General features: G+C 40.3%; 1 protein-coding gene across 2 annotated transcripts in view; it reads right to left on the reverse strand.

Annotated features, from left to right (window-relative positions):
* Positions 1-25075, reverse strand: part of JMY (junction mediating and regulatory protein, p53 cofactor) — a 73638-nt gene that overhangs the window by 29318 nt on the left and 19245 nt on the right. For both annotated transcript variants that reach the window (XM_059694243.1, XM_059694242.1), the window contains exon 2: positions 18878-19051. In XM_059694243.1, the coding sequence (XP_059550226.1) occupies positions 18878-19051 (174 nt within the window). The remainder of the gene's footprint in view (positions 1-18877; positions 19052-25075) is intronic.

A 25075-nucleotide genomic window follows, 5' to 3' on the forward strand; every position in this document is an offset into this window, starting at 1 on the left:
AAATAAATAAATAAATAAATAAATAAATAAATGATAAGTAAAATAAAAACTCAATATTTTAAGACTGATAATACATAAAAACCTACCCATCTACCTAATGAAGGGCTCTGGAAAAAAATAAAAATTTAGCTTTGTATTATTTACGAGAGTCATGACTGAAACAAAAACACTAAGGAAAGTGAAACCCAAATGATGGATATGGATATACCAGGTGAATGCTAAAACAAAATTAACTGAAGTGACAATATTAATATTACGGTACATAAAATCATCACATAGGTAAGTTTAACATGGAAGAAGGGTGCAATCCAACAAGAATATCAATGAACTCTTTATACACATTCCATCCTACTTTATCATATCTTGAGAAAAGACTGTTAAAAATGAAATGAGAAGTTAAAACCATGAGGAACGTGAAAGTAAAATATACAGAAAAATGTTGATACACTCCTGGGATACTTTTTAAAAAGTTATCAAGTGTTACAAGCCTTGATATAAAAATTGATAATAAGTTTCAAAAGCAGAAACTGTACAGGCCATATTCTCTAAATTGTGCAATAAATAGAAATTGAAAGTCTAAAACCAAAATAAAATTTTAATCACCTGGAAATTTAACACCCAATGGAAGGTAACATTTACTGTTAGCTATAATACACTTGTTCCTTAAGCAAATGAGGAGTCTTCCAGATAGAGGAATAGTGTGCCCAGCACACAGTGAACAATTTTTAGCAGTGTTAAGACAATGCCAGAGAAGAGGGAGGGGTCAAGAATAATCCAAGATTACTGGGGGGAAATATGTATGTGCAATTGGCATTTCCTTAAAAAGTAAACAGTGAAGGGAGGAATAGCTTATTTCAAAAGGAAGAAGACAGAGGATTTCGTTTTGCGTATTTTAGATTTGAGTTTGCAAAGGTCATGGCCAGAAATATAAATCTGGGTCACCTTGACACACAGAAGACATTTAAAGCCATGAGAATAAATGAGGGTACCTAAGGAAGTCACAAGGGAAAGGCTCATGACTGAGCCCTAAGTTCATTCCGGCACTCAGGTTGGGTGAAAAAGTGCATACAGAAACCAAGCCAGAGGTAGGGGGTACACCCGGAAAAGTGTGGAATTACATAAGGAGCAAGATTCAAAGGAGGAGAAATTGATGCTATCACACACTATTTAGGGATCAAGTAGGATGATAACTAGTATCCAGACTTAACAGCATCAAGATCACTGACCTTAGCCAACAACAGGTCTGGGAAATTAGCAAACTCCCTTTGCCCATTAACTCACATCTCAGCTGAAGTACTGGTTCACTTCCAAACATGTTTTTCATAGGGAGAGTAATGAGGACATGTAACAATAAATATTCTTTTGAAAGATATGTGAATTGAGGAAAATATGGTGGGGCTAAAAAACAATAAGGCTTAAGGTAAGGCCCTTTGCTTTTTGTTTTATTTTAATGAAGATCATGGAGCGGTTTGAGCAGTGAAAAGATGTATCAAGCAGAACCTATAGATGCAGGAAAGAGATGGGGCTAACAAGAGTGGGAAGGTCCTTGAAAGATAAGAAGGGACAGGATCAGAGTACTGGTGTAGGGATTTGCTTTTGGCAAAAAGAGAAAGAATTCCTTCACGGCACAAAGAAAGGTAGGTTTGGGGTTTGGTAAAGAAAGGATGAAGGGAACTCCTGTTCCAAGATCTCTGTTTTCCCTTGTGAAGAAAGAGCCCAGATAAGAATAAGTTGATGCAGGGAAGGGGAGAAGATAAGACACTAATAGCTGCTTTTAGATGGCAGGATGATAACCACTTAGAAAGATTCATTAAGTAAATATTAATAATGAGACTAAACAGGCCCTAGCTGGTTTGGTTCAATGGCTAGAGCATCGGCCTATGAAGGGTCCTGGGTTTGATTCCAGTCAAGGGCACATGCCTGGGTTGCACGCTTGATCCCTAGAAGGCGGCCAATCAATGATTCTCATCAATCATGTTTCTATCTCTCTCTCTCCCTCTCCCTTCCTCTCTGAAATCAATAAAAATAGATTTTTTAAAAAATGATGAGACTAAACAGGTGGTAATGGTGAAAAAGACACACACTTATATACTGCTAGTGGAACTATATAATGATTAAAACATTTTTTGGAAAGTATTTTATGATACCATACTTTTTGAAGGTATTTAAGACAATATCTTCCAAGAATAATAACCAGAGTGTTCACTGCAATATTGTGCAGAGATGTAATTTCAATTACATAAAAGAATACCCAGGAAAAAAAAGACAAAATATGTAAAGTATATTATTATTGATGTCATCTTTTGGTAGTAAATTATTGGTAATATTTTTCTTCCTGTTTAAAATCTGAACTTTCCAAATCTTCTTTATTATACATATATTTTTAAGCATGAACAAGAAAAAATGCTTTTATCTTTTCTTGGGGTCACAAATCATACCAACTAGACAGGCTGAAGACACACCATCCCAGAGGTTTCCTGTTTCTAGTCAAGCAAACAATGAGCTCATGTTTTCATACATAAGGCCCCAAAATTATGAGACTTACCTCTTTTTTCCAGTGTGTGGGGGAGAGGAAGTGGAGATATGGATCAGAACATAAATGCCTTCCTTATTAATTTGGAAACAGAATTATGTAAACTCCATTTCTGAGACTATAAAAATAGTACCAAGCAAAGACAATGAAGCCAGTAGAAGCAGCTTGGATTCTTGATATCCAATTCCATACTCATCTAGACTAGATTTTTTTTAAAATTCTCAAATGATTACTGTATCTCCAGTTTCAAACTGCAGGAGTCAAACTTAAATGATGCTACTACTGGATACGGTTGATTTTTTTTTCCTTTTAGATTTTCCCATGGCTAATATTTGGAAATCATCTCAATTACATAATTTGAATGTAGAGACTACTGTTATCAGTAGGTGCTTTAGAGGAAATATATGAGTAACATGTATATTCTCCTCCCAAGAAACTTACAATCTAATTGAGGGTAAGAAGAGAGATATCTGTGATGAAGAAATCTGGTTTGAAATGAGACTAGCTCTGCTGTGAGACCTTTGACAAAGGTCTCAATTATTCAATTATTCACTCAAAACAATCATGTATAATATTTGCTCAGTGCCAGTATTGTAGGTACCAGAGATCACAAGCTATTCAACCTAGTGGAGGACATAAATACCCAAATAAAGAATTACAATCTTATCTAATAAAAGAGAAACATGGTAATTAGCCATACCTCTGCTACCCTTCCCATTGGCTAATCAGGGCGATATGCAAATTAACTGCCAGCCAAGATGGCGGCCGGCAGCCAGGCAGCTTGAAGCGAAGATGAGGCTTGCTTGCTTCAGTGACGGAGGACTCCAACATTCCCCGCCTGCTGCTGCCGGCCTCTGAGCTTGCAGTTTGAAACATTGTTACAAATATAGAAGCTAAACAAAACCCCAGAAACATGCTTTCAGCCAGCCGGGATCTCAGAGCTGGAGTTGAAACAGTATTTCAATTATAGAACCAAAAAAAACCAGATACCCGCTTTCAGCAGCCGAGGCCTAAGAGCTGGAGCCAAGCCTCAGAGCTAAAGCTAGCCCAGAATAAAAAAGAAAAAAAGGAGAGGTTGGGAGCTTCAGTCACCCCCAGCCTGAAAACAGCCCTCAGCCCCTCACCCAGACTGGCCAGGCAACCCAGTGGGGACCCCCACCCTGAAGGGTGTGTGACCAGCTGCAAAGAGCCATCATCCCCTCATCCAGACTGGCCAGGCACCCAAGCGGGACCCCCACCCTGATCCAGGACACCCTTCAGGGCAAACCAGCCAGCCCCACCCATGCACCAGGCCTCTATCCTATATAGTAAAAGGGTAATATGCCTCCCAGCACCGGGATCAGCGGAGCCACGAGGCCTCCCGGCACCGGGATCAGTGTGACGGGGCAGCGCCCAAAGCCCCTGATCGCCCTGCAGCTCTGTGTGTGACAGGGGGCGGGGCCACAACCTCCCTATCCTCCCTGCTCTGTTCGTGACAGGTGAAGGCACCCCAACCCCCTGATCAACCCTGCTCTGTGCCTGATAGGGGGGAGCTCCCCAACCCCCTGATCGCCCTGCGGCTCTGTGTGTGACAGGGTGCGGCGCCCCAACCCCCTGATCGGCCCTGCTCCGTGACAGGGTGTGGCGCCCCAACCCCCTGATCCGCCCTGCTCTGTGTGTGACAGGGGCGGTGCCCCAACTCCCCTATCAGCCCTACTCTGTGAGTGACAGGGGGGAGCTCCTCAACCCCCTGATCGGCCCTGCTCTGTGCGTGACAGGGGGGAGCTCCCCAACCCCCTGATCGACCCTGCTCTGTGCGTGACAGGGTATGGAGCCCCAACCCCCCTGATGGGCCCTGCTCTGTGAGTGACAGGGGGCAGCGCCCCAACCCCCTGATCCGACCTGCTCTGTGCGTGACAGAGGGTGGCGCCGCAACCTCCCCATCCACCCTGCCTTGAGTGTGACGGGGCGGTGCCCCAACCCCTCAATTGGCCCTACCCTGAGCATGACTGAGGGTGGCATCGCAACCTCCCGATCCGCCCTGCTGTGTGCATGACAGGGGGCGGTGCCCCAACTCCCCAATCAGTCCTGCTCTGAGCCCAACCAGGGGCTGCACCTAGGGATTGGGCCTGCCCTCTGCCACCCAGGAGGAGGCCTAAGCCAGCAGGTCATTATCTCCCGAGGGATCCCAGACTGTGAGAGGGCACAGGCCGGGCTGAGGGATTCTCCCTCACCCCGAGTGCACAAATTTTTGTGCACTGGGCCTCTAGTCTAATCTAATAAAAGACAAACATGCAAATTGACCATACCTTTGCTATGCCTTAAGCCACGCCCACCGCCAATCAGAGCAACTCTATGCAAATTAACCCAACCAAGATGGCAGCCGGCAGCCACGGAGCTGAAGCGAGCAGGAGCTTGGCTGCTCCAGTAATGGAGGAAGCCAAGCTTCCCAGCCGGCTCTGAGCGCCACTGAAAGCAACAAAGTTTCAATTATAGAAGGTAAATAAATCCCAGAATAATAAAAAGAAAAGAAAAAAATGAGTGGCTGGGAGCTTCCGTCACCAGGGGGCATAGCCAGCCTGAAAACGGCCCTTAGCCCCTCACCCAGACTGGCCAGGCACCCCAGTGAGGACCCCCCACCCTAAAGGGGGTGTGGCCAGCCTGAAAACAGCCATCAGCCCCTCACCCAGGCTGGCCAAACCTCCATGGGGTGAGGGTCCCCACTGGGGGGGTGGGGGGAGGGCTTGACCAGCCTGCAAACAGCCATCAGTCACTCAACCAGGCTGGCCACACCCTCATGGGGTGAGGGTCCCCACTGGGGGGCTTGGCCACCCTGCAAACAGCCTTCAGCCACTCACCCAGGCTGGCCAGACACCCCAGGGGGACCCCCACCCTGATCCGGGACAGCCTTCAGGGCAAACCAGCTGGCCCCCACCCATGCACCAGGTCTCTATCCTATATAATAAAAGGGTAATATGCAAATTGACCCCAACAGCAGAAGGACTGGGAATGACTGGTGACTATGACACACACTGACCACCAGGGGGGAGACACTCAATGCAGGAGCTGCCCCCTGGTGGTCAGTGCGCTCCCACAGGGGGAGCTCTGCTCAGCCACAAGCCAGGCTGATGGCTGCCAGTACAGCGGTGGTGATGGGAGCCTCTCCTGCCTCCTCAGCAGCACTAAGGATGTCCGACTGCAGCTTAGGCCTGCTCCCTGCTGGCAAGTGGACATCCCCTGAGGGCTCCTGGGCTGCCAGAGTGATGTCTGACTGCCAGCTTAGGCCCAATTCCCCAGGGAGCGGGCCTAAACCAGCAGGTGGTCATCCCTTAAGGGATCCCAGACTGCGAGAGGGAACAGGCTAGGCTGAGGGACCCCCCCGCCCCCCGCGAGTGCACAAATTTTTGTGCACCGGGCCTCTAGTCCTATATAATAAAAGGCTAATATGCATATCAACCAAACGGCAGAACAACTAGTCGCTATAACGCGCACTGACCACCGGGGTCTGACACTCAATGCAGGAGCTGCCCCCTGGTAGTCAGTGAGCTCCCACAAGGGAAGCGCCGTCCAGCCAGAAGCCAGGCTCACAGCTGGCAAGGGCAGCTGTGGTGGCAGGAGCCTCTTCTGGCTCGGCGGCTGTGCTAAGGATGTTCAACTGACAGCTTAGGCCTAAGCTGTCAGTTGGATATCCCCTGAAGGCTCCTGGATTGCAAGAGGGCGCAGGTCGAGTTGAGTGACACCCCCCCCCGAGTTCACAAATTTCGTGCACCGGGCCTCTAGTAGAGTATGAAAAATGCCATGATAGAGTATGCTTAAGATACCATGGGGAGCACCAGCTGTGGAGTTTGGGGTGCAAAGTCTGGGCAAACTTTCTAAAGGGAATAATGAGTAAGTAGCATTTTGACCAGATATTATAGATGGCAAACAGTGTCTCTGTGTAACAAGGAATAAAGGTGTTTTAAGATCTTTAAGAAAAATGAAAGGTTTGTTGAGAGGAACTTAGCTATTTATAGGGAGCAGGGTGAGGTAAAGAAGGGTATAGGGGGGATAAATGATAATGGGGGAAAAATAAAGAGAAAAAAATCACTACAAAAAAATAGAACTTACTGAGGTTCATAACTGCAGAAGCTTTAGACGTTGAGGCATAGGATTTTGACAGGCACAGATGGAGAAAGAGAACCTCCTTCAAAAGGCATGCTGGAAGCAAGAATTAACCTGAGCAAAAGCCTAGAGGCAGGAAAGATAAGTGTATGATAAGAGATAGATAGCAGTCCAGCCTGGCAGGGGTTTAGGTAAAATAGATAAAGGTAATGGGAGATAGGACCAGAAAAGGAGGTTGTGATCACCACGAGGCCTTTAAATGTCAGGCTGAGGAATTTGTATTTAATTTGACAGGAAACAGGAAACCTCTGTGGGATTCTTAGCAGTAAGTGGCATATTTAGACTACAGCTTAGATTTAAGGGTTCTAGAAGACTTGTTTGCTATTACAAAACCATCAAGGTTTCTGCTTTTTATTGTGATTACTTCTGACTTTAAAGCACTCAAGTTAAAAAATATAATATTAGAATTCGCAAGTATGGAATAGTAATTTAATAAATTGAACACTTCAGCCAAAATTTTAAACTCTTACTCAGCACATTTTGAATAGAAATCCTTTTCAAAGACCTGACTGATTAAACTTTGTACCCTTTAAAGAACTTGGAAGTTTATTTTACCTAAGATCATAAGTTAGGTTACTAGATGTTTTCCCTAACTTTGAAAATCTGAAATGTATGCAAATGGCTTGTCTGTTAGCTCCAAGTTCCACCTTCTGCCCTGTGATGCGAGGGTTCAAGCTCTGCAAACCACATTTAGGCTTTGTCAATAGGAAGGGTGGGAGGAGATTTCAGGGTTGGAGGAGGTAAAAGAGATTTGCTTCTTCCCATCTGCATCATTTGACTTTACTGTTTGCTGTTCCTGTGAGCATCATCCCAGCCTCGCTTCTTCAACCCAGCATCTGCAGTATTTTCCTGAAGCAGTTAACAGAATCCAGTTCCCAGCTTTCCCACCTTTGCAAAACAACCTTCATTGTGTGCCCCCAACCCCCAGCCCCTCCTCCGAAAGACAAACCAGCACCAGCCCACCAGTGCACTATCCCTAGAGAGCAGGGTCTCTCCACTAGTGCAGCTCAAACACCAGCACTAGGTGAGCGATGTCCTCTTCCTCAGAGACTAGTTTCGCCGGGACCCGACCCATCCTCTTTGCTGATTATTAATAAAGTACGTCTTTCCTTTATACCCCCCAAACCTAAGAGTGGTGGCTGTTTTGGCAATTGTTAACTCTGTATCTTACAGAGCTACGTTCTTGCCTTCTTAATGATCTGATTAACAACTTTATACCTAATTAACAACTCTTTATATTGAAGTCCCTTTGCTGAAGTATCTGGTTTGATTTTCCAACAGACACAACTATGAAACAGAAATTTAATAAACAGAACAAGCAGTGTTCCAAATTCAAAAATCTTAACTCAGATTATTAGCAGAAATTATTTTCACTTGAACAATTAAACACTGTACACGGAATTGAGAAAATTTGCATTATGGCATTTTGAAGAGAAAAAGTTAAAAAATAAATCCAGTCACAATTATTTGAAGATAATTTACACGTTGTTGGATTATCTTTACCTTCACTGTTCATGTATATATTATGCTTTTCAATGTTGTTTTTTACTGACTTTGAAATTTAGTAGCTAATGTTTCAGCCAACTGTTAAAAAATGTGATTACAACTGCACCTAAGACAGTAAGCGAAGATAGGATACTAAGTTCATTTCCTAACTTGGCAAATTTGAAGATGCACAGCATTGGTCATCTGGATCATGTGCTAAACACAGTGACACCTCTGTTTTCAATTTCAGAACTAGAAAGAAAACAGTGCCTGTTTTTAGCATGGAAAAAAGAATGTGTCAGTTTAGGTAGCTAGGACAGTGAGATTCGTTTATAAATACAAATTTCTTGGCACAGAATTACTTATGATAAACACATCACTTGCTTAGATACCGGGTTTTAGGTGAGAAATTAGTGTTATTCCTGTCTATTGTTAGGAGAGTGGGAAAGAAAAAAACAACTCCAATTCTTAGGTGAAACAAATTTCAGGATAAATTTGTGAATATACTGATGTAGCAATACCGGGAATTGAACCCACAACCATCATACATAATGATGCAAACTTTCCAGGCCCAGGGGTCATCTGAAGTGACTGTTAACAGAATGAAAGGATTAGCTTTGGCAGCATCTATTCATAAATGTTTATACTCAAAGCTAATATTAGACATAATATTCTCAGTAAAGAGTGTAAAATAATACGTTTTTTAGAAGGTGAAATTTAAAGGCAAGGAAACAAAACAACAACAAAAAAAGCTCAGGTAAGAGATAAGGACCTTAATGTACAGTGGCACTATGTAGTTCGCAGTGTGCTAGCCTATGCTCAGCCAAGCCATGTGTACTGTTCCATCTGCCTAAAGGGGGGCTCCACTCTAATCTGTCAGCTGGGGTGGGGGTGAGTGGGTAACTTTTTTATTTCACAAAGTACTTATTGATTTACTTGGTCCTGGAGAAGGAAAGGGGTGAAGAAGAACACATTCAAAATTCACTAGGAAAAAGGTCACAAAATTTGGTAGCTATATAGAGGGATTCAACAGTAGAGGATTTCGAGAATTAAATCAATGATTTGGAACATGAGGAAGCAAAAAACACCCAATTAGAAAAGCAAAAAGCAAAAAGAATCCAAAAAGATGAAGATAGTGTAAGGAGCCTCTGGGACAACTTCAAGCGTACCAACAATCACATTATGGGGGTGCCAGAAGGAGAAGAGAGAGAGCAAAATACTAAAAACCTATTTGAAGAAATAATGACAGAAAACTTCCCTTACCTGGTTAAAGAAATAGACTTACAAGTCTACGAAGTGCAGAGAGTCCCAAAAAATAGGAACCCAAAGAGGCCCACATCAAGATACATCATAATTAAACTGCCAAGAATTAGAGACAGAGAATCTTAAAAGCAACAAGGGATCACCCATAAGACTATCAGCTGATTTCTCAACAGAAACTTTGCAGGCCAGAAGGGAGTGGCAAGAAATACTCAAAGTGATGAATAGCAAGGACTTAAACCAAGATTACTCTACCCAGCAAAGCTATCATTTAGAATTTAAGGTCAGATACAGAGCTTTACAGACAAGAAAAAAATGAAAGAAATTCATCACCACCAAAACAGTATTATATAAAATGTTGAAGGGTATTCTTTAAGGAGAGGAAGAAGTATAAGAGTGCAAATGTGCATTACCTATGGTCACAGACAATAGGATGGTGAAGGCCTGGGGTTGGGCAGGAACCAGGTGGAGGGGGGCAATAGGGGGGGAAAAGGGGGACATCTGTAATACTCTCAACAATAAATATTAAAAAAAAAATGTGCCATAGCTGTGGCCAGGTGGCTCATTTGGTTGGAGCATCATCATGTATGATGGTTGTGGGTTCAATGCCCGGTGGTCAAGGAACATACCTAAGTTTCCTTTTTTTAAAAAAAATATATTTTATTGATTTTTTACCAAGAGGAAGGGAGAGGGATAGAGAGTTAGAAACATCGATGAGAGAGAAACATCGATCATCTGCCTCCTGCACACTCCCCACTGGGGATGTGCCCACAACCAAGGTACATGCCCTTGACTGGAATCGAACCTGGGACCCTTGAGTCTGTAGGCCGACGTTCTATCCACTGAGCCAAACCGGTTAGGGCTAAGTTTCCTCTTTAATCCACGGCTGGGCATCATAGTGAAGGCAACTAATCGAAGTTTACCTCTCTCCGTTTCCCCCCTCTCCCCCCTTCCTCCTCTTCTCCTCTCTCTCTCTCTCAAATCAATTTAAAACAATAACAACATATCTTTGCATGAGGATTTTAAAAAATAAATAAATAAATAAAAATAAAAATGAAAAGATGTGGTCTTCCACAATAGACTACTACGTGGATGTAAAAAACGAAGGAACTCTTAACCTTTGCAACAGCACGGACTGAGATTACTATGCTAAAAGACAAATATGATCTCATTTATACGTAGAATTTAATGAACAAAATAAACTGACGAACAAACTAGAAACAAAGGTATGGATACATGGAACAGACTGACAGTTGTTAGAGAGGAGAGGGGAGGGGGCGGACTGAATGACAGAAGGTAAAGGGATTAGCCCAGTGGTTCTCAACCTCTGGCCCTTTAAAACAGTTCCTCATGTTGTGACCCCCAACCATAAAATTATTTTCGTTGCTACTTCATAACTGTAATGTTGCTACTGTTATGAATCGTAATGTAAATATCTGATATGCAGGATGGTCTTAGGCGACCCCTGTGAAAGGGTCGTTCGACTGCCAAAGGGGTCGTGACCCACAGGTTGAGAACCGCTGGATTAGCCAAAGAACATCCTATATAATAAAACTATAATATGCAAATCGACTGAACGGCGGAATGACCAGCAGAACAACCAATCGCTATGACGCACACTGACCACCAGGTGGGCAGTAAGGAGCGAGGGGTCCTGGACTCCACCCCCCCCCAGTGCATGAATTTCGTGCACCGGGCGGGCCTTTAGTATATGCATAACTCATAAATACAGACAACAGTGTAGTGATTGATGGCCAGAAGGAAGAGGGGGTGGGAGCTAGGTAAGAAGGGCAAAGGAGGGGAGGAGGGAAATGGGAGTATCTGTAATACTGTCAACAATAAAGTTTAAAAAAAATGGCCAAACTGCATTCTAGCCCCTGAACCCCTTTCCTTTCATTTCCTACAAAACACCTAAGACCTGAGGCATTCCAAACAATTCACACCCTGTGGTGTAACTAAAGCAGATTTTCAGTCAAACAGACAATGTGTTTCAATCCCAGCCATGCCACTTACTGCTGCTAAATTGGTGTGATGATTCATTAATTTGTTTCAATAATTTATTGTGACTAAAGCACAGGTACTATGTCTGTTTACTATATACCATTCTTGTATCTATATATCTCTATCTGGAATATTCTCAATTCCAATTTCCTATACAGACATAGGTAACCACTTCCTACAGGCTTGCTCTCAATAATCCCTCTTTTCCCATGTATCTTTAGGCAGTGTTGATCACCCCATTTTGCATTCTTCTACATCAAGGATGGGAAACCTATATTCTGCCAACAGCCATTTGGATATTTACAACATCATTCATCATTCAAGGATCATATAAAATTATCAACCTAAAAATTCACTTGCTATATTTGGTCAACTTAATTTAATTACTCACCTCTAATGACTTGGCAGGGCCAGACCAAATGATTTTATAGGCCTTATATGGCCTGCCATCAGGATGTTCCCCACTCCTCCCAGGGGTGGGCAAACTTTTTGACTCCACAATGGGTTCTTAAACTGGACCGGAGGGCCGGAACAAAAGCATGGATGGAGTGTTTGTGTGAACTAATATAAGTTCAAAGTAAACATCATTACATAAAAGGGTACGGTCTTTTTTTTTTTTTTTTTTTTTAGTTTTATTCATTTCAAACGGGCCGGATCCGGCCCGTGGGCCGTAGTTTGCCCACGGCTGAACAGGCCCATACTGCTCATTTATTTTCCTTTTTAAAAAAATCACCTCTATCAACAAAATGTACCCATTTTAAGTGTAAATTTTGATAAATTTATACACCCACATAGCAGCCACTATAATCAAGATTTAGAGTATATCAATCACCCCAAAAGATTCTGTTATACCTGCTACCTCTCAATCTCTCCTGCCCCACTCCACCCCAGGCAACAACTGTTTACCTTTCTGTCAATATAGGGGGAAAAAATCACTTCTAGAATTTATGAAAATGGAATCAGTTTATACTCTGTGTTTGGTGTTTTTTGCTCAGCATAATTTTTAGTAATCTATTTTATTGAGGTTAAATTTACATGCCATCAAGTGAATCCATTGAAAGTGCTCATTTGACAAGTTTTGATAGCTGTACACATACAAGAAACAACCACTACAATTGAAATACAGAAGATTTCTATCACCTCCAAAAGATTCCTCATGCCCCTTTGCCATCCATCCCTTTACACTGTATATATAGTCTTTTTTGTCTTCTATGCTTTGGGATTTATCCATGTGTGTCTATCAATAGTTAATTCCTTTGCATTGCTGAGTATTCTCCCCTATTATATGGAAACTAGGGACCCGGTGCATGAAATTTGTACACTCGTTGGGGGGGGGGGGGGGTTGTCCCTCAGCCCGGCCTGTGCCTTCTCACAGTCAGGGATCCCTCGGGGAGCGGGCCTAAGCCAACAGTTGGACATCCTTAGCGCTGCCAGGGAGGCGGGAGAAGCTCCCACCACCGCTGCTGTGCTTGCCAGCCGTGAGCCTGGCTCTGTGTTAACACATTGTCTGCGGGTAGTTTTTATCGCGCACTAACAGGTGGTGCGGGCCATTTTTGCTAATTTTTTGCGCAAATGGGAACTTTCAGTAAAATTATGATAACTTTAGTTTTACATATTTTTTTTCAATGAAACTTTTTGTGATTTACTATAAAATGTATACTGAATTATTTTTCTTAGAATCACACTGAATGCATGGCGAGGCAGAGAATTGTGTGAAGGGATGACTCTACGCAGTTGAATAGATTACCGTTATACCTGGAAGTACATACATAATTCACCATTGTATGTGTTAGAGACCCAAATTTTGTCCTTTGGAATTCGTATATCTGCATGTTAGCATCCCTTTAGAGCAATAAAAAAGTATAAAAATAAACATATTTATATGTTACCCACATTCCACCGCTAGTCTATAAAAAATGTATTAATACGTGTCCTGCGCTCTACCAGTCAACGTAAAACGTATAAATACGTTTCCCGCATACAACGTGTTAAGCGTTTGCCCCCTGGTGGTCAGTGCACGTCATAGCAACCAGTCATTCTGCCGTTCGGTTGATTTGCATATTAGCCTTTTATTATTTAGGACTAGAGGCCCAGTGCACAAAATTCGTGCATGGGAAGGGGGTGGTCCCCTCAGCCTGGCCTGCACACTCTCCTAACCGCTCACCTGCCTGCCTGCCTGATCACCCCTAACCGCCTCTGCCTTGGCCCCCGCCACAGTGGCTTTGTCTGGAAGAAGGACTGGACGACCGGAAGATGTCCTGTCGACCTGGTCTAATTAACATATTACCCTTTTATTAGCATAGATAGCACATTTTGTTTATCCATTCACCTGTTGATGGTCATATGGGTTGTTCCAATTTGGGGTTACTATGAATAAAGTTGGCATGAAAATTAGTGAGTAAATCTTTTTGTGAACAGATGTTTTCATTTCTCATATAAATAACTAGTCAAACAGCTGATTTGTCAAGGTATGTATATGTTTTTTTGAAAAAACTGCTTGTTTTCCAAGGTGGTTGTATGACTTTAAAGTCCTGCTAGGACTGTATGAGAATTCCAGTTACTCTACATCCTCACCAGCCTGTGGGAGCGCCAGGATTTTTTATTATAATCATTCTAATGAGTGTGTAATAGTATCTCATACGGCTTTAATTTGAATTTCCCTGGGGACCATGTTAAGTATCTTTGTATGTGCTTACTAGCCATTTCTTTAAATGCTTTTTAAAATATTTAGCCCATTTTCAAAATTTTTGGTTTTTATCTTATTAAGCTGTACACTTCCTTTCTCAGGTGTATTAGAAGTCTTTTCTCTCAATCTATGGCTTATCATCCCATTTTCTTAGCAATCTTTCAAAGAGCAAAACTGTTTAATTTTGATGAAGTCTAAATTTTTTTTAATTTTACCTTTATTATTTAAAGTATTACAGATGTCTACTTTTTACCCATTGATACCCCATCCCCACTTCAGTCATCTCTCCAGGCCTTCACCCCGCTATTGTCTGTGTCCATGGTTATGCATACAAATTCTTTGGCTGATCTCTTCCCCCCCACCACCCCTTCCTTCTAAGGCTCTTGAGTCTGTTCCATGTATTGATGCCTCTGGACCTATTTTGTTTGTCAGTTTATTTTGTTCATTAGATTCCACATATAAGTGAGATCATGTGATACTTTGTCTTTCTCTGACTTGTTTCACTTAGCATAATACTCTCTAGGTCCCTCCATGCTGTCTCAAAGGGTAAGAGATCCCCGTTTTTACAGCTGCATAGTATTCCACCGATGAAGTCTAATCTATCTTTCTTAAGTTCTGCATTCTACCTAAAAAACTTTTGCCTTTCCTTCCCAATGAAGCTATAAATTTTCTATGTTTTCTTATATATGTTTTATAATTTGAGCTTTTATGTTTTAGGTCTAAGATAGATTCCAAATTAATTTTTGTGTAAAATATAAGGACTGAGGTTCATCTTTTTTACGTGGGTATCCAGTTGTTCTAGCACCATTTGTTGAAAGGATTCTTTTCCCAAATGAATTGCCTTGTTACCTTTTGTGGAAAACTGGTATGTAACAATGGGTCTATTTCTGAATTCAGTTGTGTTTCATTAGTTTACATGTCTATTCTATGTCAATACCCCAACGTCTGGATTCTCCATCTTTTTGTAAGCTTTGAAGTCAGGTATTAAGTCCTCTAACTTTTATCTTTTTCAAAAATGTCAAGGCTGTTCCAGGTTCTTTGCCTTTCTATATACATTTTGTAATCAACTTGTCAGTTTTTGTATATTAAAAAATACCATACTGGAATTTTAATTTGAATCCACAGATCAAGTGATAGCTGATAAACATTATTGAGTCTTCCAATCCATTATGACTGTCTATCTCTCCATTTATTTAGGTACTAGAGACCCGGTGCACAAAAATTTGTGCACTGGGGGGTGTGGGGGGGAGGGGGGGAGAGAGTCCTTCAGCCCGGCCTGTGCCCTCTCGTGGTCTGAGACCACTCGGGGGATGACCACCTGCTGGCTTAGGCCCGCTCCCTGGGGGAATAGGCATAAGCTGGCAGTCAGACATCCCTCTGGCAGCCCAGCAGCCCTCAGGGGATGTCCACTTGCCAGTGGGGAGCAGGCCTAAGCTGCAGTCGGACATCTTTAGCGCTGCTGAGGAGGCGGGAGAGGATCCCACCACCACTACTGTACTGGCAGCCGTCAGCTGTGGGAGCGCACTGACCACCAGAGGGCAGCTCCTGCATTGAGCATCTGCCCCCCTGTGGTCAGTGTGTGTCATAGTGACCAGTCATTCCCAGTCGTTCTGCTGTTAGGATCAATTTGCATATTACCCTTTTATTATATAGGAGTGCCTGGCCAGCCTGGGTGAGGGGCTGATGGCTGTTTGCAGGCTGGCCACAGCCCCTTCAGGGTGGGGGTCCCCCTTGGGGTGCCTGGCCAGCCTGGGTGAGGAGCTGAGGGCCGTTTTCAGGCTGGCTAAGCCCCCCAGTGGGGACCCTCACCCCATGAGGGTGTGGCCAGCCTGGGTGAGGGGCTGATGGCTGTTTGCAGGCTGGCCACAACCCCCAGCCACCCAAGTTCCCAGTGGAGGCTGGCTGGAAGCAGGTATCTGGGATTTGTCTTCTATAATTTAAACTTTGTTGCCATGAGCGGAGGTTTGGCTTCCTCCATCGCCCAGGCAACCAAGCCTCCTGCTAGCTCCAGTTCCATGGCTGCCGTCCACCATCTTGGTTGGGTTAATTTGCATATAGTTGCTCTGATTGGCTGGTGGGCGTGGCTTGGGGCATAGCAAAGGTACAGTCAATTAGCATCTTTGTCTTTTATTAGTGTAGATGTTTTAATTTCTCTCAACAAGGTTTTATAATTTTCAGTATACATGACTTGAGAAGATAGAACATGCAATTGAATTTTTAATACTGACCTCCTGGTTAAAATTATATATTATTCCAGTAGCTTTTAGATTTCTTATAATTTTTTATATTCATGGTCATGTAATCTACAAATAAAGAGAGCTTTACTTTGGCTTTTCCAATTTATGCCTTTTTCCTCTTGCCTTACTGAACTGGTGAGAACAATCTTGCCTTGCTCCCAATCTTAAGGGAAAGAAGTCAGGTATGATGTTAGACTTTTCATACATGCCCTTAATCAGGCTGAAGAAGTTCCCCTCTCCTCCTAGTCTGTTGACTTTTTATGATGAAATTTTTAAAATGATTTTCTGCAGCTGTAGAAATAACATTGTTTTTTTCCTTTATTCTGACTATATGGTGAGTTACATTTATTTATCTTTGAATGTTAACCCAACCTTATACTATTTCTGAGATAAACTGAAACATGTCATAGCATCCTTTTTATAAATTACTAGATCCTATTTTTAATATTATGTTAATGAATACTGCATCTACATTCATGATGGATGTTAATCTGTAGGTTTGTTGTTTTTTTTTCCTGTAAATGTCATTTGGCTTTGGTATCAGAATAATTAATGCTGGCTAGAAAAATAAGTTGGAAAGTGTCCCTTACTTTGTTTTCTGAAAGAGTTGGTGTAAAACTGGTATTACTTCTTCCTTAAATCTTTGATAAATCCTCTAATGGTGTCATCTGGAATTGGAAGTTTTCTTTGAGGGAAGGTTTTAAGTTATGAATTCAACTTTGTTAATATAGGGCTATCAAAACTTATATATTTCTCTTTGAATCCATTTTGATAGTTTGTATTTTTCAAAGGTTTCCATTTCATCTAAGTTGTAGACTTTATTGACAGAAATTTGTTCATATTCTCTTGTTAGCCATTTAAAATCTGTAGAAATTTTAGTGATAGCTATACTTTCAGTAAAGTGATATGTGGTTCTCTTTTTAAAAAATCAATTTAGTTAGGCTTATAAAATATAACAGCACCATTAAACACACTTATCTGACAAACTGCATGAGCTCACAAACTAAATCTAATACTTCTATTTAAACCTTCACAAAGGTAAAAAGAACGAAGAGTCATAGTTGATTGGGCATTTAGGAGCAATATCACAAAAACAGCAATAAAGTAAAATACCATATTTACCTTTAAAAAAGTTACAAATTTAAAAACTTTGTCTATTCCTCCTTATCTATATTCTGCTTTCCAGGAAAAATGAAACAAAATGTAATGCTAGTGGATAACACAGCATGACAAGTAGGTTCAATCAATTTGCTAATGTCAATACTTAATACAAATCTTGATATAATTAATATGAAAGCAAAATGCACATAGATTCTGATATGGGGCCTCCATGTCATTCAGTTCATTCCTGCCTTCCAGGCAATTTCTCAAATGACAAAAATCTCTATTTCATTAAAAAATTTGGAGGATGTTCTGGTGCCTACAAATTATTACATTATTTACAAGTTACTATTTTAACCAAAATACCAAGTTTATGATAAACTGACTGACAACCCCAATATTTTTCAAAAGTATTAATAAAGGAGTATGAGTTTCATTTCTTTGCTGCTCTATATTCTGACTGATTAGTAAAGGGGAAAAAATACAGACATACCTCATTCACCTTTTCATAATTTTTCAAATATACTACTCATCCTTGCTCCCAATCATAAAGTTCCCAGAATAACTGCTAATTTCTTTTCTAAAAAAATTGATTGATTGATTTTAGACAGAAAGAGAGACAGAGACACAATGATTTGTTGTTCCACTTATTTATGCATTTATTGATTGCTTCCTGCATGTGCCCTGACCAGGGATTGAACCAGCAATCTTGGTTTACTGGGATGAGGTGACGACGTTCTAACCAACTAAGCTACCTGGTCAGGGCCTAAGTAAAGATGCACACCTGAGAGGGAAGAAAGGTGTGGATGTGCTCCAGAGAGAGCCCACTGCCAATTTCTCAAATACACATTTTTTATATAATCTGTTCCAATTTAAACCATCATACAAAAACACAATTTTCATGTCCTAGATCAGCAACATTTCCATGTGAATTAAACAGAGTACAGTTATTTGAGGTCAGCTCTAAAACCCAATCCTTAAAATTTGCCTCAAAAAATGTTACACTTTACACATGAAAATTAGGTATCATGAATTTTAAAGCTCTACCATTAAATCCTTGTAACTTTCAAAACAAGGTCTTCCCAAAACAAATGTTCCCAACTTCTGGTAAAGAAGTCTAGGACTACCTGGTACCCAAAACATTAAAAGGGAGACAGGAGTAGAAAGAGATGTACAGGAAAGCGGCAGGGGAATCTCTCACTGTATTTACTTTCTAGGCTGCTCTCCTGGCTACTCAGCAGAATTGTCTTTTGAGATGCTTTACAATGATGTGTTTAGGCTCTACATAGCCCAAACCTATCAAACTAGAATCTTTGTGAACAAAGAACCAGATATGTACATTTTTATGAAGTTCCACTAGTAATTAAAATGCATGGCCAGCCAGGTTGAGAACTATGAAACAGGCAGGCTACTATTTAGGTTTTAAAAAAATACCTTGATCTGCTGTCTTCGTAGCATGGCAAGTTCTCTCATGTCTCGGAATGGCTGTAGTAAATACTGATAGAGTTCAGTTGTGGCTTCTGCAAGGCTGCTGTAGGCTTCATCCTCCATCTGATACAAGTTCAGAAGCTCCACCATGCTCTCTGTATTCTTGTGCTTATCCAAGAGCTGTGGAACAATAAGATTTTACTACAAAGAAATCCGATTTTATATATATATATATATATGTATTAAAAAAAAAAGAAATCTGATTATAACAGCCTATAAATATTGGCTTTTTGCACCCTATCATGAGGACATGGGAACCCTGAAACACAGAAGCAAGTGGGAACAAAAAGCTCCAATTGCCTTTTATCCCTCATATACATGCCTTAGGTGTATTATTCAAGACTGCTGCCTGAATTATCCTTTTCAAACTGTTTTCACCATATTATTCCTGTGCTCTGTATTTTCTAGGACTCCATACTATTTATTTGTCTAGTTAACGCTTTAAAAAAGTTTTCCAGCCTGACCGGTTTGGCTCAGTGGATAGAGCGTCGGCCTGCGGACTGAAGGGTCCCGGGTTCGATTCCGGTCAAGGGCATGTACCTGGGTTGCGGGCACATCCCCAGTAGGGGGCGTGCAGGAGGCAGCTGATCGATGTTTCTATCTCTCTATCCCTCTCCTTCTCCCTTCCTCTCTGTAAAAAAAAAAAAAAAAAAAAAAGTTTTCCATGGTCTAGTACCTTTCTCCATATTTATTTTTTAAAAACTTTATTGCTAATCTACAAGATAGCTAACAACTCTTGCCAATTTCCCCAAATCTTCTTGCCACTCCTTTCTTCCTCCCAATTTGGAACTCAATTTAACTTTCTTCATTGCTCATGTATGTATCTATGTATCATTCATTCATTCATTCATTCATTCATTCCTCAATAAATATGGGCTGAGATCTAACATATCAGACAGTGGGCTAGGAGCTGGGGATACAAAAGCATAGTCCTTTCCTCATGGAGTTCACAGTATTGCTCTATTTAAAAACATTACACAAGAAAGAAAAAAAAAAAGAGAAAGAAAAAATAAAAACATTACAGCCCAGCCTGCATGGCTCAGTGGTTGAGTGTTGACCTATGACCCAGGAGGTCATGGTTTGATTCCCGGTCAGGGCATACGCCTGGGGTTGCGGGCTCGATCCCATGTGGGGCATGTAGGAGGCAGCTGATTGATAATTCTCTCTCATCATTGATGTTTCTATCTCTTGCACCCTCTCTTCCCCTCTCTGAAATAAAAAAAAAATATATAAAATAAAAACATTATAAACAATAATATGTTATGAAGAATATTATGTTTTAAGAGTATAAAAGTAACACAATAAAATGATAGGTCCCATAAAAAAAAAGGGCAGGAGTTGGTGTTATATAAACTGCGACCTACTTTACAGAGTAGAGAGAAAAGGCTGTCCAAGGAAGTATAAGCTGGAATTTACAGGACCTCTAAAAGAACCATGTGGCAAAAATAAAAAAATATTTTACTTATTTATTCTCAGAGTCCATTTACTGGGTGACAGTGTCATCTGCCTACAGGCACAAAATTCTGCTTTTCTTTCTGATGCCTAGTTTCCACTACTACCTTCCTTCTTCAACTTCTTGCGTTAGCTATCACATTTTGTTATACACAATATTATGCTAAATTTATACTTCAGGATTCACTTCCTTCCCAGGTTCTTGACCACAGTGCAGCAGTACTAGGGCATTTAGTATTCTGCCTACTATATCAGTAATAATCATGGCAAATCAGATAATCTACATTATAGTGCTTTTATAAAAAAAAGTACCTTATAAATATTAGTTATTCTACTGTTTCAAGGCTATTATAATTCCAACTTTCATGGCTAACATGGAGAACTTCCACTTCTACTATCTCTTGAGTAGTTCCTATTAGTCCTATTAAAGCAACTCTCCCTCTGACAATAACTATAAACTTGGGCAAAATATTATAAAACAACTGCCTAAAGGCACTATAGAGTGGCCAAAAGTAAATGAGAACAGAATTTGGTAAAAGAGTGGATTTAGGATACAGGGAATTAAGGATTACTATTAGGTTTCTGGCATTCATTGAGACAAAGAACACAAGAATAGACACAAGTTTTCAGAGGTAAAGATTATAGATTCAGAGACACTCTCCAAATTGCTCTTTAGATATCCAAGAGGAGAGGTCATGTAGGGGATGTAAAATGTCTAAGATCAACTTTATCTTTAAGAGGTCTACAATCTAACTAGAGAAACAAAGAACAGATATAAAAGTAAAATAATGATTGTAAGTAACAGTAAAAGTTTAGAGAAAAAAATGGATCAGAGTAAGCTAAAGCAGTTGAAAAAGGTGTTCTAAAGCTAGTATTTGAGTTGGGTCTTAAAGGATAGGAAACATTAGGGAACCCTGGTACACTGCTGGTGGGAATGCAGACTGGTGCGACCATGATGAAAACAGTATGGAGTTTCCTCAAAAAATTAAAAATGGATCTGCCATTTGACCCAGTGATCCTACTTCTAGGAATATATCCTTTCGAAACCCAAAGCACAAATCAGAAAGAATGTATGTATGCACCCCTATGTTTATAGCAGCACAATTTGCAATAGCTAAGATCTGGAAACAGCCCAAGTGCCCATCGGTAGATGAGTGGATAAAAAAGCTGTGGTACATTTATACCATGGAATACTATGCAGCAGTAAAAAAGAAGACTCCATTAATCTTTGAGACAGCATGGAGGGACCTAGAGAGTATCATGCTAAGTGAAATAAGCCAATCAAAGACAAGTATCACATGATTGTACTCATATGTGGAATCTAAGTAACAAAATAATGTTGCTGATGAATGGAGTGGATCCAGAGACATGGAAGCATGGAACAGAGTGGGGAATCTCAGAGAGAAGGTGGGGTGGGTGGGTGGGTAGGAGGTAATCAACCAAAGACCTTGGATGCATATATGCATAACCCATGGACATAGACAATAGGGTGCTGAAGGCCTGGTGGGGGGTGGGGGTGTAGGAGGACTAGGGGTGGGCTGGAGGGGGTCAATGGGGGGGAAAAGGGGGACATGTGTAATACTTTCAACAATAAAGAATTATTTAAAAATAAATAAATAAACGAGAGCAATAAAACACTTAAAATAGAAAAAAAAAGAATAGGAAGTACTAAATATGTGAAGAAGAGCAGCCCAAATTCAAAAAAGCACATGAATAAAGCATGAGAAATCTTGGTGGGAGGAAGGGGAGTGGCAGAAGTAGAGGGTACACACTAGGGAGGCAGGGGATCACACTGAGTCTATAAATGCAGCACAATCTAATAAGCAGTGAAACCATCTATGGAGTAGAAAACAATAGATTATGCATGTGGTCAATCCACCCCATTTTACCATCAACACCAGCATCATCTGGGAACTTGTAAGAAATATCGAACCTCAGGGCCAACTCCAGACCCACAGAATCAGAATCTGAATTTTAACAAGATCGTTCATAAAGTAGGCTGGTCAAAGTTTGAGGAGCATTCTTTCAGTGCTGCTTTTTGGGTAAATATATTAATATACCCATTTAACTATAATGTGAGGATGTCTCCATAAAGTTATATAAATTATGTGTTCCATATTCAAATACGTGCAGTTATGGTATGTAAATTTTTCTTGAACCTAAAATAATTTTTCCACTTACTTTCTCTCACTATATTTACTGTTATTTTACATTAGATCAATTAGCACTGTTTAACTAAAATTAAGCCAACATTCCCATTTCTCATGGTTTAGTTCTCTATTGAAGCACTTTTACCTATTCTAAGGAAAAAAAGAAAAAGAAAAAAAACCTTTGCTACTACAGCCAATCACAGAATGACCTTCATCTTTAGACGAGAGGTACAAGGCTATTCCCTCTCTTCCTGTCTAATGTCCAGTATCTTATCTCCAGTACATGGGTCATTCAATGAAGTTGGATGTTTAAAGCCAACAGCCATTACAATCACCAAATTAATTCTCTTCATTCTGACGACATACTTCTTATTGTGTTGGTTTTTTTTATTTTATTTTAATTTGGTCTTATACTCCTACAAAGAAACAATAAAATGATCATGAAGATATTCTAGTTCTTTTGAGAAAAATCTGCTTTAAAAAAATCTATTTTAGAATAAACTAAAAAATTACAATAGAAATAGATTTCAATAAGCTGTTATCATTTCTATGCAAAAAGCAACAGCCCTTGTACAGTCAATATAAGCAACAACCAGCAAGGATTCCATTTACAACAACAAAGAAGAAAAATACTTAGGACTAAACTTAAATCTATTAAGAGCCATGTAAATAAAATGTTAAAGGAGGCCAAAAGACAATGTAAATAAATGAAAGACTAATAAAAATACCAATTCTTTCTTATTAAATTAATTTATAAATTTCACACAGTAATAACATAGCCTCTTGACATTTTTTTTAATATATTTTTTATTTGATTTTTTATAGAGAGGAAGGGAGAGAGATAGAGAGTTAGAAACATCGATGAGAGAAAAACATCGATCAGCTGCCTCCTGCACATCTCCTACTGGGGATGTGCCCACAACCCAGGTACATGCCCTTGACCGGAATCGAACCTGGGACCTTTCAATCCGCAGGCCGACGCTCTATCCACTGAGCCAAACCGGTTTCGGCTTGACATTTTTATGTCATAAGAAAAGTCCAACATTCACATGGAAAAATAAGAGGAAAAAATAAAAATAAGGAAAATTCTTTAATAAACTGTATTTGTGAAGAAGGGAAATGGCCTTACCAGGTAATTTAAATATTTGCTATAAGCATCAAGCACAATAAAGTAGTAAAGAGTTCAGATATATGAAAATTTACTGCATGATAAGTCTGAATCATTCAAAAAACCATTTTTGTGATAGCTGTCATTTCATCAGGAAAAATAAGCTGGGTCCCTACCTTATTCCTTACACCAAAATAAATTCCACTGGCTCACAATTTAAAAGCAAATAACAAAATCATAAAACTAGGAGAAAAAACAAGGGGTGTTTTTGTTGCTTTAAATAATCTCATTATGGGGGACTTTAAAGCATGACCCAAAATCTAGAAACTATTAAAAGAGTAATACACCTTGCTATAAAATCTTTAAACTTTATAAACAGGCATAAAAAAATAAAATCAAGAGACAAATGACAAAGGGAAAAATATTTGTGAAACATAGACAATTTCTGTAGTCACACAACACATTAAAAACCAGTAAAGAATTGGAATGGGTTCACAGAAATGACTTGAACAAATGAAGACTCACTCATGAGAATTGCAAAATAAATTACAAACTAAAACTTTTCATGGATAAGGTAAAAAAGGTTTTGAAAATAGAGTTTTGTGTTGAAAAGGATATAAAAACAGAAAGCAATTTAAACAAAATGCACATTCTCTTTGACCCAGCAATTCCTCTTATAAAATTTATCCTATAAATATACTTTCACATCTGAGAAAAGATACGCTATTTTAATAGCAAGAGCAAAAGATCAGTAAAAAAATAAAATAAAAATCCTGTGTATCAAAACAAATCCATTCAATGGAGTATTATTTAGCCCTTAAAAGAAACATAACCTAGCTCTAGCAGGTTTAGCTCAGTGGATAGAGCATCTGCCTGCAGACCAAACAGTCCTGGGTTCAATTCCGGTCAAGGGCATGTACCTGGGTTGCAGGCTCCTCCCTGGCCTGGGCCCTGGTCAGCGCTCATGCAGGAGGCAACCAATTGATGTGTTTCTCTCTCTGTCTCCCTCTCTTCCACTCTCTCTAAAAATCAATGGAAAAATATCCTTGGGTGAGGACTAAAAACAGAAAAAGAAAAATAGCCTAAGAGAAAAAACCCCAATATGTATACTAGAGTATATAGTATATATGGGTTGTTTAAAACATAGGGAGTATCAATGTCCTATATATATTTGTATATGTGACTTTATCTGAAAATAAACTCTTATGGGTGATTACCTCTGAGAAGGGGAACCACAGACAAGAAATGAGGGTAGAAGGAGAGAAGATTTACATTTCAATTATACTTTTTTCAATCATGATCTATCAAGTGAATACATACTTTTTTTAAAGAGAAAGGTTGTTGTTTTTTAATTGAATAACCTTATGTAAGTTTCAGGTGTACAGTATTCCCTTTACCTATTTTGCCCCCCACCCTCTGGCAACGACCAATCTG

Source organism: Myotis daubentonii, chromosome 4, assembly GCF_963259705.1.
Source record: "Myotis daubentonii chromosome 4, mMyoDau2.1, whole genome shotgun sequence".
In the NCBI taxonomy this organism is placed as follows: Eukaryota; Metazoa; Chordata; class Mammalia; order Chiroptera; family Vespertilionidae; genus Myotis; species Myotis daubentonii.